Source organism: Bombina bombina, chromosome 4 (genome assembly GCF_027579735.1).
Source record: "Bombina bombina isolate aBomBom1 chromosome 4, aBomBom1.pri, whole genome shotgun sequence".
NCBI classification, from domain to species: Eukaryota; Metazoa; Chordata; class Amphibia; order Anura; family Bombinatoridae; genus Bombina; species Bombina bombina.
In genome coordinates, this window is record NC_069502.1 from 1,003,719,108 (window position 1) to 1,003,733,115 (window position 14,008).

General features: G+C 37.1%; 1 protein-coding gene across 1 annotated transcript in view; it reads right to left on the minus strand.

Annotated features, from left to right (window-relative positions):
* Positions 1-4,961: 4,961 nt before the first annotated feature.
* SERTAD2 (SERTA domain containing 2) overlaps positions 4,962-14,008 on the minus strand; it is an 85,656-nt gene continuing 76,609 nt past the window's right edge. Inside the window, exon 2 of the mRNA XM_053712090.1 lies at positions 4,962-6,699. Within this exon, the coding sequence (XP_053568065.1) occupies positions 5,745-6,695 (951 nt within the window). The 5' untranslated portion in view covers positions 6,696-6,699 and the 3' untranslated portion in view covers positions 4,962-5,744. The remainder of the gene's footprint in view (positions 6,700-14,008) is intronic.

The window sequence follows — 14,008 nt, forward strand, 5'->3', positions numbered from 1 at the left end:
AGTCTACACATTTTTAAAACAAAGATGTTTCAGATGTATCAATTTTTTACAATAAAATCTTTTCTACAAATCCCTTTAGTGACTGGTTGTGTTTGCTATTAATAATTCAAGTAGATGTGTTGCATGTTTTGTATTTATTTCAGTGTATAATTATGTGTATTCTTGTTCAATTAATGGTTATGGTTATATCTAATTTTCCTTATACTGCAGAATACTGGAAAACAAAACAAGTTGTGTGAATTCTGTGTATACTCAAGGATAAGGCAGCCATTTTATTTGCCTCCCATTAACTTTTAAAATGGACAAACATTCCTAAACAGAGTACATTCCTACCATACATTCTGTACATGTTACAATCCAGATGGTAGCTTCACAATAAAATAAATATATTTACAAAAGGAAAAAAGGAATAAATAACTTAGAAGGGAAAAATCACTTCAAAAATCAAAGCTCATTTGTTCTGCTCAGTTCTTGTCATTTCATTGCACATCAGTGTCAATAAATATGCATTTTTCATCAGCAATAAAATTTCATGGAAACTGTCCTATCATGTCTGATTATATTCAGCCAACTATCTCAAGTACATTTTCACTGCATATGTACTGAGAAATAATAAAGTTAAAGTCAGGCAACCAAACTTTGAAAGTGTAAGGAAAATATAGGCAACAGAAAACAAAAATGTGAATAAAATAATCATACAGTATTTTTTGTTCTGGAAATATGGGGAAGCCATTTTGGACTTATATTAGATTTTAAAAATAGATTTGTCCATTCTTTTCAGTTGTATTAAAAAAGGGACCTTCTAGTACAAACTACAATGACTTAGTTTGTTAGAGCATTTTGTAAACATATGTTCTTAATATGTTTTAACCCCAACAAAGGGGTTAAACAAAGTCAAACTGGGAATCAGCCGAAGCACAATGCCACAGAATTTTACTTTACACAAGAATGCCCCTTTAAGATTGTTTTCTTGTCAAATTTAGATGAAATAAAAAAAAATATGTATGACTAATGTGTATATATATATATATATATATGAAACCATTCCCATGATGGCATATAGAAATAATTCTACATTTGACGTTTTTAATGTAATTCATAAAGATTAAAAATTAAGTACAATATCCCTGGTATATAAAGAGAAAACATATTTTTACTAGAAATATTTAAAAATACCACAACGTTTCATTATTTTCTGCCAAGTGTCTTGAAAAAAATGACATAACATGACTGGGAGCTTTGTTACAGTTCATTTCTTAGTACTGGAGAGAAGGCCCATTTCACTACAAGCTGGAGCTTGAAATAGTACAAGAAACTGTATGACTGCATTGTTTTGTCTCATGAGCAGTGTGGTAATACATTTGCCTGATGGTATTCTGTATACAGTTTATCCACACTTATAATGTACAGTGGGAACTGGAACGTAGCACAATAAATAAAAACCTTGATTTTAACAACAAGGTTTTGCACAAGCCACCTTCAAAACACCAACTGAACCTAGCAACCAATCAGAGGCCAGAGGGGACATTGTACAAGAAAAAAAACAAAACACAGCTATAGATTCAAAATGGCTACCTCCTGATTTCCAATTAGAAAATAACAAATCTCTGTATAGATTTAATATCTATGATTAGTTAATTTTAGAATAAAATAATGATATATTATGTATTTTGATAATAGTTTAAAGTTGTTGCCTGTGCTTTAAAATAATAAAAACGTTTTCCTTTATATTTAATACATATACATACATGATAAATAAATTAATTGAAGGGCCTACAAGTCTACTTCTGTTTAACTGAATTCATTCACATTTTACACAGTATGCTGCACATCTTTCTGAAAGAAAGAATTATATATGTAGCCTTCTTTATTATATATTTTTGTTTGTTTGTTTTTCTTAAAGTGCCTTTTTACAGACAGAACAAGCTGATCTATGGCAAGGAGTGAGCAGATATTGCCTGACAATGCCAAAATGACAAACACATAATTTAATTTTTCTTAAATAAATTAATATAAAAGTCATTCCTAAAGAAGCTATACACATTCCAAATGGAAGTTGTGAAGTGTAGTTAACATTTAATGTACCATTTAGAAAGAAAGAAACAAAAAAGGGCATAGTCTGGAAATAAATGTATAAAAATTCAAAAAGGTACATTGACTCTTGGAGGTTGTAAAAGTTATATTAAAACACATTTTAGATGTGTTCCATTATATACTGATTCAGTTTGTCTAAAATGTTGTTTCACACCATTAAAAATAAAATCAAGATCTCATGAAATGCTCATCAATGGCAAACTTCTCATTGTCTTCAAATAACATAAAATGACATCATTTAGGAATTAGTTTAATAAAAAGAATGAACTTTATAATTACGCTGTGACTTTTACAAATGTAAGAGTAAATGTACCTTTTTTACTACATCTATACAGTAGAAACATATGTGATTAGAATTGCATTTTTCACATTGAAAAAAAGAACATGCATTTAGAGAAAGTATATTTGTAATGTCCCAGTCTCCATTGTCAGAGGATGAGGGTATTCTTTGTCAATATGAAAAATACTTAAAAAAAAAAAAAGTTAATTTGATGCAGGAAAGAGATAAGATATACTTCAGGTCTATCAATTACATTTTAGAGAGATTTTCTTCTATGCTAATACAAACAGCAACTAATTAATCAAAAATTAAATATGCAGAAAGACAAAACTGAATTTAATACTATTAATATAGTGGCACTACATGTTCATAACTTAAAGAAAGTTGGACATCGGCATAACTTAAATAATATGTATATGTGCAGGTTTATAAATTAAAAAGTGGTACCCACTTTGCAGTAATAATGCATTTGGACAACTGCATAGGGTTAAAGTTAAGTTGAATATTAACGATAAATAAATATATCTCCATAGAATTTTCTTAACTAAAAATACTGGACCAAATAGAAAAGGTCCATCATATTTCTGAGTTGAGAACCTGGCAACATGAAAGTGTGCGTGTGTAATACACAAGGTTTTACCAAAACACCTTTGACAGTTTTTCTCTATTAGGCATCACAAAAGATTTTACTTGGTCTTCCATTCATTCAGTATGAGCTTTGAAATGATAAATATTTAAGAAAAATAAATAAAAGGGTAGGAAACTCAAACTCCTGTAATATTTATGATAAAAAATAAAGGGGAAAAAACAATACTGAGATGATGCACAAACTAATTGTTGATTTCATACATGAATGAACACTATTGATACAGACTCTATGGGGCCTATTTACTATGGTGCGAGTGGACATGATCCGATATAGCGGATCATGCCCGCTGCACATCGATAAATGCTGACCGCATACGCTGTCGGCATTTATCATTGCACCAGCGCACCAGCAGTTCTTGTGAACTGCTGGTGCAATGCCGCCCCCTGCAGATTCATGGCCAATAAGCCGCGAGCAGAGGGTGTCAATCAACCTGATCGTATTCGATCAGGTTGATTTCTGTCCGCCGCCTCAGAGCAGGCGGACTGGTTATGAAACAGCGGTCTTTAGACCGGTGCTTTATAACTTCTGTTTCCGGCGAGCCAAACAAGGGGCATCAAGCTCCATACAGAGCTTGATAAATATGCCCCAATGGGCGTTGAGTGTGGGATTTGGAAAACAAACAAAGTTATTAAAGGACATGTTTGCATTAAATAAAACAGTAGGGTTATTTAGTATAGTGGCATTGGTGTTTTGAGTAGAGTGTTCTAAAGTTCTAAAGCTGAGTAAACTGATTATTTCCAATCTCAAAAATTATGCCTGCAAACACTGTAAACGTAACATATATTGTTCTCTTAGACATGACAAAATCTTAGAGACAGTTGTTATTTAATGGGCACACAACATACGGGGTTATGTTCTTAAAACTTGAGAAAAACCTATGTAAACACCTTGGTTATATTAGGGAAATATAAATGGATCATACACACAGACTTGAATAAGATCCACTTAAAAGGAACTTGAGAGTTTCTCTCACTTGAAATACTTTGCTAGTATTAACATATGGATAATTATAGTGCATGGAATAAACATTCTACACAAGTAAATTACCTTATGTTTTAGGGCACCTGAACCAATGTTGATCTTAAAAGAAAACACTGAGTATTAAAAAACAATCCCACAAGTTTCTGTATAATTCCCTCTTTGGTTGTAAAGGGGAATATTCAACCCTTTAAACACATCCATACAAATTTCTGATAAAATGTAGGTTATCTAAAGTGAGTTTTTTTTTATAGTTACAACACTAAGTCATTCTGCTTAACCCCATGGCTGCCAAGGAGATCTGCACCTCAGAGTTATGAGTATTAATGTGTTTAAAGTGTTGGAAAGCCTCTTTAAAGGGACAGTGAGCTCAAAATTAAACTTATTGTTTAGATCATGAAGTTTTTTTGAAAAAACTTTCCAATTTACTTCTATTATTCATTTTGCTCAGTTCTCTTGATATCCTTTCTTCAAGTTTAATCCTAGGTGAGTTCATGAGCGTACACGTGTCTTTAGCCATTTGGAAGCAGTGTTTGCAACACTGTTTATTCATAGAAATGTTATACATAGTTCCAAACACTGCAGCCATAGACTGGTATAGACACGTGCACGCTCCTGTGCTCCTATCAGTCTATCTATATGTGTTCTTCAACAAAGTTTACCAAAAGAAAAAAGCTAATTTGATAATAGAAGTAAATTAGAACTGCATGTTCTGTCTGAATCATGAACGTTTCATTTTGACTTTAATGTCCCTTTAAGCTAGGTTTATATAAGCACTCAAATCAAATATTTGAGGTATTAGCAGATAGGAGACCGTTTACAGCATTGCTTATTAAGTAAGTTGCAGGCCCGCTCCGACACTGAAAATGGCTGGGGATTAAAATACATTTTTTATGGAAGATAAATACTTCAAAAAATAATTTTGGACATCTCAGTTTAACCTTTTTTTTTCCTGTCAAATTTCTCATTATCACTTTGGGATGTCCCTTCCTGTAAGGAAAAGTTTAAGTTCTTTGTATACTTTCTTCTGAGGAAATCTATCACAAGCACAATTTGATCCAATGTCTTATTTGCACCACAGAAACAGAATTTAAATTTTTGTATAAAAGCTCTTATTTTACACTAAAAGTAGAAAGGAACGACATAAGCAAACCCTATCAAAATAACATTTGTGTGTGTATAAACACTACTAGTTTTTATGTTTTTTTTTTTTTTTCCTAGAAAAACAATATGACAGAATCTGTACAAAAATATAAAAACATTTGGGCAGCAGATTCTAAGCAGCCATGTATATGCAATACTTACTGTAAAAGCAGTAATTAATGCCTCTATTTTTTTTTCTAGTTTCAACCTAAAAAAGGGCTAAAATGTCAAACAGGGGCTCTAAATAATAAAATTTACCTCTTGCAATAAAACTTATTGAAAAAATAGACAGTTATGCACATGCAATTTACAGCATTGCCCAAACATATTTCTTGTGCTTAACATATACAGCGTCAACTGATGTCTTCATGGTTTTGAAATCATTTGCAATATGCAATCTTCAATGGACTGTGGTATGATTTTCCTTGGAGAACCACTAATCTTTTTTTTTTCTTCTCCAAAGTGGTCATACAGAAGGCACTCCAGTACAGCGTAATGCAATATTTATCTGATCCTTTTTGTTTTTGCTAAAAGGCAAGAGAGTATACATGCACAGTGCTGTGAGTCTGTAGGGTATTGAGAATGTAAAGTCACTTTCTCTTAAGACCCAACCAGAACCTCCATAATGTGATCTAATTCTGTAAGGTCCATTTTAAAAGGCTGACTTGGCGTTACCGGTTGGCTGCTATAGGGAGATAATGTTTTTAGGAGTTCGTCTGGAGCCATTTTAGAAACTGTTCCAGCATTGGATGTGCAAGGGTCAAAATCATACATGGAAGTGTCAATGTCAGAAAATAAGATGTCATCCAAGGTCAAGTCTGTGAGAAAGCCAGTGGATGTTGTTAATTCAAAATTCCCAGGGAGTGGATCCATTAGTTTTGGCTCACTTGTTCGGCTCTCTTGTGTTCCCTCTGGTTTATGGATGCCAGGTGTAACAGGGTCATCCTTTAGATGTGCCGCTACTTCTGGTGGTGCAGCTGCTTCTGTGGAGGTAGATGTTGGGCAAAGCTCCTCTATTTCATCCAAGGCAGAAGAGAAGCTATCCTTTACTGGCTGGATGAGAGGTGGCGTTGGAGTTGCTGTCATTTTGTTGCTAGGACCATTTTCTTCGACTGTCTGGGAAGTGCAAAAAGTGTCATCCTCAAGCAAGGATGCTGGGGTGAGGCAAGACTCTAGTGGTGTAGTGCTTACTAAGTCAGTGGGTTGAATGGGCTGGGAGACAAGATGGCTGAATGCAGGCTGAGCCTCCTGATAGGTGTCACATAGAGGGTCAGTAGACTGAGAAGTGCTGATAAACACAGATCTCAGGGTACCTTCTTGTTTAAGTTCCTCCTGGATTCGCCTCAGCATATTATTTATTAAAACAGTTTTTTGCAAGCGTGGCTCTGTCAATGGCTTCTGGTTGTATAGTTTCATAAGTGAGATGTTGAAGATAGTCTGTCGCTGTAAGGTGTAAGACACCTTAGATGGACCATCTGTCGGAGATACCACTTTGCCTTCCAGCCCATCTTCATGCTCGTCAAACTTTCGTTTTACTGCTTTAGCCAACATATATCTGCAAAACAGAAAGAGAATAGTCAATAGCTAGCAATATTAAATTATAAAATTTAAAGTCATTAGCATTAAATATTTCAAATTAATTTCCATTTTATATTTAATTTCATATTATTAAATGACAACCTAATATTTTTTAAACGCAATAATGGTATTGTATTTTGAATACATGTATTTGAGTTTCAGCTGTACACTGGCTACATAGTTTGTAAGTCTATTGTAAGTCCTTTGAAAAATGTTTTACAGATAATAAAATAATAATAATAATCATCATCGTCATGTCTACTGAAAGACCTGTTAAACTTAGCACCTAACTTCTAATAGTGGCACCAAAGATCCCTTCTCACATGAGTACCATTTACGATGTTAAATAGGCGTACAGAACAGGGAGGAAATGTCTGTGGCTCATAACCTTACACACCTGCTTAATTAACAGGCAGCAGTGTCAGTATGCACCCGTGAGACACCTACTCTGGTAAATTAAAAGGTAAAAGCAGAATTTTAAATACGTATATACAGATAAAAAAAAAAATCAGTGTAGTGTGCCAATGAGTGTAATAAAAAGAAAGCTGGATTTATTTCTTTTCAAAATACTCTCTGATTACATCAGGTTAATGGGTTTGTAGCTGCGACTTCGGCAGATTAGGCTTGAAGGTGAAATACTTTTTAAATTCCTATTATTATTCAGAAATATATACCTGAGCACGGGAACTAATATGAGTATCGGGAGTAGACACACAGACAGAGTTTAATCAATCCTCAAAAGAATTAGTAGCAAAAACAACAAAAAGTAACACTGAAATACTGTGATGTATAAAAATAGAATGGGAACAACTACAAGACCTCCCTCAAACATTTATATAGGTCACCTGCAATAGTATGCATACTAAGCCAAGGTAAAGGGACATTCCGGTCAAAATTTAAAGGCACAGATGAATTACATCTTTGAATAGAAACATATGTGTAATATACAGGTATTATTAACATTTTTCTCTAATTGTTCATGTGAAGCATAGCTAGATATTCTCAATGCACCAGCATTTTAAATAATGCAGATGCTCAGCACACCAGTGGGGCTTGTATCATGTCAGGAATTACAAAATTGAGTCATTACCAGATGGTAAAAGCACCTTAGGCGGTCTGTGCAAGTGCTACGTTTAAAATGCTGGTGCACGGTGCATACTTAAATACACTTTTGAAACGGCTAGGAGCATTTTTGCTAATACATGTGTATTATAAAAATGCTTCTATTCAAAACTGAAATGCACCCATGCTAATTCCAATTTTGGTTGGAATCTCCCTTTAAAAGCGACATAAAACTCATTTTTTGTTTCTTTCTTGATTCCGATAGAGCATGCAATTTTAAACAACGTTCTAATTTACTTCTATTATCAAAATGTTACTTGTTCTCTTGGTATATTAAATTGAGAAGCAGGGATGTAAGCTTAGGAGCATGCACTAGGAGCTGGAGCACTATATGGCAGCAGTTTAGCAAGAATGTTATCCATTTGCAAGAGCACTAGATGGCAGCACTATTTGTTGCCATTTAGTGCTCCAGACACCTACATAGGTATCTCTTCAACAAAGAATACCATAGGAACGAAGCACATTTCATAATAAAAGTAGATTGGAGTTTTTTTTTTAAATGCTATGCTCTGTCTGAATCACAAAAGAAAGCTGTTGGGTTTCATACCACTTTATGTATAGAAGCAAAATTCAATCTGACAAATACATCTCATTCTGCATTTATTTAAAAAATGGAAGTTTGTTCATCATCATAAAATAATCAAAATCTGATATCTAAAAGTACCTAAATGATTGCTAAACAAACAGTTAAATCTCCTGCACTATATATTTCATCTAGAAGGCACAATCCCAAGTACTTAAAGGGATAGAAAAGTCAAAATTAAACTTGCAGGATTCAGATAAAGCAGGTTATTTTAAGACACTTTTAAATTCACTTCTATTTTCAAATGTGCTTTGTTCTTTTGGTATCCCTTGTTGAAAAAGAATACGCACATATCATACACTAGTGGGAGCTGCTGCTGATTGGTGCCTGCACACATTTGTCTCTTATGATTGGCTGACTAGATGTGAGAATTAAAGGGACACTCAGGTTTTATTAAATTTCCATGATTCAGATACAGCATGTAATTTTTAAACAACTTTCCAATTTACCTTCATTAAAAAAAAATGTGCACAGTCTTTTATATTTACACTTTTTTGAGTCACCAGCTCCTACTGAGCATGTGCAAGAACTATACGTATATGCATTTGTGATTGGCTGATTGCTATCACATGGTACATGGGGAGTGGAAATATACATAACTGAAATTTGTTAGAAAAGAATCTACTACTCATTTGAAATTAAGAGTAAATGCTATTGTATTGTCTTGTTATATTGCATTTGTTGATTATGCAAATATATTGTGTTTACTGGTCCTTTAAGCAAATTTGATATTAGAAGTAAATTGGAAAGTTGTTTAAATTGGTATGTTCTATTTGAATCATGAAAGAAAATCTTGGTGTTTCCTGTCCATTTAATAAAATAGATGAGCATAAGATTACAGCAAATAAAATGTACCGATACTTTGTATCTTTCTGGGCATAGGCCAGTGTTTATAGGAAATCAAATAGAAAATCTAAAAATGCTTTTTCTTCCCTTATTAAGATTTTAACTTTTTTGCAAAACCATTAAACAGATCAAACAACTAAAATGTGAACAGTGAATGCTTAAAAAATCCTCATAATATGTCTAGCAAGCCTGTACTAGACAGTACTTAGACTTGTTCAAGGTCATAGTGAGCCCTTCAGAAATAATAGGACTAAAATAAAATTCCAAACTCAACGGCCTTAACCCCTTAATGACCACAATGTATCCTGTATGTCACTGGTCGTTAAGGGTTTTTTCAGGACATGATAGCACAATTCTAACAAGAACACCCTATTATTAATGCCCTCCCTCCAGAAGGCTTTGTGGAATAGAGCAGTCTTAACGCTGGTGGCAAGACCGCGCTATAAAACAAATCCCAAAAAAAGGCCAGCGACATACAGGGTACGTCGCTGGTCCTTAAGGGGTTAAAAATCAAAATAAAGAAATGTGTTTGTTCAGCTTTTAGCATCCCATGAAATGCATTGCTATGCAAAGCAATGAAGATTATTCTGGCAGCTATGGTGCAAAATTAATGACAAGAGGATTGAAAAAAAAAAGCACATTTAGTAGTTTATTAAAGTAAACAATTTTAATTTAGGATAAAAAAAAACAATCCAGCGCCATTTATCAAGTGTGTTCTGAATCCCCCCCCCCCCCCCCCAAAAAAAAAGGCTTTATGTAAAGTAGCAGGAAAAAGGAATCTGAAATGCACACAGTTCTCATAAATATTAGTCCATCTGGTCGCTGGAATTCCTAGAAACACACAGTAGAGCAGTGTCCATTTAAAGGGACAGTCTAGTTAAAATTAAACTTTCATGATTCAGATAGGGCATACAATTTTAAACAACTTTCCAATGTACTTTCATCATCAAATTTGCATTGTTTTCTTGGTATTTTTTGTTTAAAGCTAAACCAAGGTATGCCTATATGCTGATTTCTAAGCCATTGAAGGCCACCTCTTATCTCAGTGCATTTTGACAGTTTTTTTTCACAGCTAGACAGTGCGAGTTTATGTGTGCTATATAGATAACATTGTGCTCACTCCCGTGGAGTTATTTATGAGTCAGATCAGCACTGATTGGCTAAAATGCTAGTCTGTCATAAGAACTAAAATAACATAATTTATACTAACCAGATAAATTCATTTCCTTCCTGGCAGGGAGAGTCCACGACTTCATTCATTACTGTTGGGAAATACACCTGGCCACCAGGAGGAGGCAAAGACAACCAAGCCAAAGGCTTAACTATCCCTCCCACTTCCCCTATCCCCCAGTCATTCTGCTGAGGGAACAAGGAAAAGTAGGAGAAACATCATAGGTGGTGTAAAGGTGCCAGAAGAAATAATATAAAAAGGGAGCCGCCCAAGAAAAAAGAAATTACGAGCGGGGTCGTGGACTCTCCCTGCCAGGAAGGAAAGGAATTTATCTGGTAAGCATAAATTATGTTTTCCTTTCATTAAGCAGGGAGAGTCCATGACTTAATTTCTTACTGTTGGGAAAACTATAACCAAGCTCCAGAGGACACTGAAGGAATAACAGGAGGGGACAAAGAGAGGCGGACCCTATTCTGAGGGCACCACAGCCTGCAAAACTTTTCTCCCGACAGCTGCTTCAGCCAAAGCAAACACATCAAACTCCTACATTGAGGCTTCATTCTTAAAAGTCCAGGAGGAAGCCTCTAGTGGAATGAGCAGTTATCCTCTCAGGAGGTTGTCTCCCCGCTGTCTCATAATCTATTCTAAGCGGATGACACTCCTCAACCAGAAAGATAGGGAAGTCGTAGTAGACTTCTGCCCCTTACGCTTCCCCGTATAGATGACAAACAAAGAGGAAGATTGTCTGAATTCCTTAGTAGTCTGAAGATAGAACTTCAAGGCACGAGCACCACATCTAGATTGTGAAGCAAACGTTCCTTTGCTGAAGAAGGATTAGAACACAAGGAAGGATTAGAACACAAGGAAGGAACAACAATTTCTTGATTAATGTTATGATCTGAGCCCTAATTTAGTGTTTAAAACAACCTTATCAGCATGGAAAACCAGATAAGGGGGGTCACATTGCAAAGCAGAATTCTCAGAAACTGCACGCAGAGGCAATAGCCAACAAAAAAGAACCTTCCATGATAACAATTTAATGTTAGTAGTATGCATAGGCTCAAACTGAGCCTGCTGCAAGACACTAAGAACAAGATTTAGGCTCCAAGGTGGAGCCCCGGTTCTAAATACAGGTCTGATCCTAGTCAGAGCCTTAACAAAGGACTGCACATCCGGAAGCTCAGCCAATCTCTTGTACAGTAACACCGACCGGGCCGATAACTGTCCCTTCAGGGAACTAGCAGATAGACCCTTCTCCAGTCCATCCTGGAGAAAAGATAAAATTCTGGCAACCTTAACCTTATGCCAGGAAAAGCCACGCTCTTCACACCATTACAAGTAAGTCCTCCACACTTTATGGTAGATACGACAAATAACTGGCTTATGAGCTTGAACAAGAGTGTCGATAACACTCTCAGAAAACCGTCTCTTGCCTAAGACTAAGCGTTCAATCTCCACACAGTCAGCCTCAGAGAATCTAGATTTTGATGAAAGAAGACACCCAGTATCAGCAGATCTCTGCGACAAGGTAACCTCCACTGAGGAGATGAAGACATCCCCACCAGATCCACAAACCCCGTCTTTCACAGCCATGATGGAGCAATCAGAATCATTGATGCTCGCTCCTGCTTGATGCAAGCCACCACACAAGGGAGAAGCAATAATGGAGGAAAAAGACATATGAGTCTGAACCTCCATGGTACTGAAAGGGCATCTATCAGTTCCGCCTGAGGATCCCTCTGCCTCGACCCGTACCTGGGTAGCTTGGTATTGAGGCGGGATGCCATGAGATCTATCTCCGGCGCCCCCACTCGCTGCATATCTCTGCAAACACACTGGAGAGACCATTCCCCTGGGTGAAAGGATTGCCTGCTGAGGAAGTCCGCTTCCCAGTTGTCCACACCCAGAAAGTGGTTTGCCGACAGCGTACATCTGTGAGTATCCACCCACTCTAGTAGCTGAGATACTTCTCTCATCGCCAAGGGACTTCTCATTCCCCCCTGATGGTTGATGTAGGCAAACAAGGTTATATTTTCTGATTGGAATCTGATAAACTGGGACAAACCCAGAAAGGGCGAAGCCTTCAAGGCATTGAAGATTGCCCGGAGTTCCAATATATTGATTGGAAGGGAGGACGACTCCTGAGTCAACAGCCCTTGTGCCTTCTTGGCACCCCAAATGGCTCCCCAGCCGGAAAGGCTTGCGTCCGTAGTCACAATCTCCCAAGAAGTCTCAAGAAGCACGTGCCAGATGGATCTGGACAGAGCCACCAAGAGCGAGCAAAAGGGAATGATGTCCATACAGGACACCATGAGTCCAATCACCTCCATACACTGGGCCACTGAGGGTCTCAATGAGGCCTGGAGGGTAAGACATGCAGTAGTTAGCTTGAAACGTCTCTGATCTGTGAGAAATATAGTCTATTACTGTCCCTAGGAAATTCACTCTGGTACTTGGAGTAAGAGAACTCTTTTCCAAGTTTATCTTCCATTCATGTGATCGAAGAAGACTGAGAAGGGACTCAGAGTGTACTTCTGCTAGACAAAAAAGATGGTGCCTGTACCAAGATATCGTCCATGTAAGGCGCAACTGCAATACCTTGTGTTCTGGCAACGGCTAGAAGAGCCCCCAGAACCTTCGTAAATATTCTTGGAGCAATAGATAGGCCAATTGGAAGAGCTATGAACTGGAAGTGCTGGTCCAGAAAGGCAAACCTCAGGAAATGAAAATGCTCCCTGTGTATCGGAACGTGAAGGTATGCATCCTTCAGGTCTATAGTGGTCATAAACTTTCCTTCCTGAACCAGAGGAAGGATTGACCGAATTGTCTTTATCTTGAAAGAGGGAACACTCAGAAACTTGTTTAGGCACTTTAAGACCAGAATTGGATGAAAAGTTCCCTCCTTTCTTGGAACCACGAAAAGGTTTGAATAAAACCCCAAACCTCTTTCTGCTGTAGGTACCGGGGCAATTACTCCTAGAGAGAAGAGAACCCGTACGCAACCTAAAAAGGCAGTCCTCTTCTCTGGTCTTGTAGACAGCCTGGAGAGTAGGAATCTGCCCCTGGGCAGATGAAATTTGAATCCTATCCGGTATCTCTGAGATACATTCTCCAGGACCCAAGGATCCTGTACATCCTGGAACCAAGCGTCTGAAAAAAGAGACAGTCTGCCTCCTACTCGATCCAATCCCGGATCGGGGGCCGGCCCTTCATGCCGATTTGTTATCGGCGGGCTTCGTAGTCTGTTTGGACTTATTCCAGGACTGAGCCAGCTTCCAAGTACTCTTGGGCTGCACAGACTTGGATGAGGATTGGTGTTGTTGTAATTTGTCAGGACAAAAGAAGTGGAAATTAGATGATTGCCGTCCCTTAGGCCTATTCTTCTTATCCTGCGGTAGGAAGGCACCCTGCCCTCCGGTAACCATAGAAATGATGGGAATCCAGCCCTGGACTGAATAAAACCTTCCCCTTGAAAGGAAGAGAAAGGAGTCTGGATTTAGAAGTCATATCCGCAGACCAAGACTTCAACCAGAGAGCCAGGCGGGCTAGAACCCGCAAAGCCAA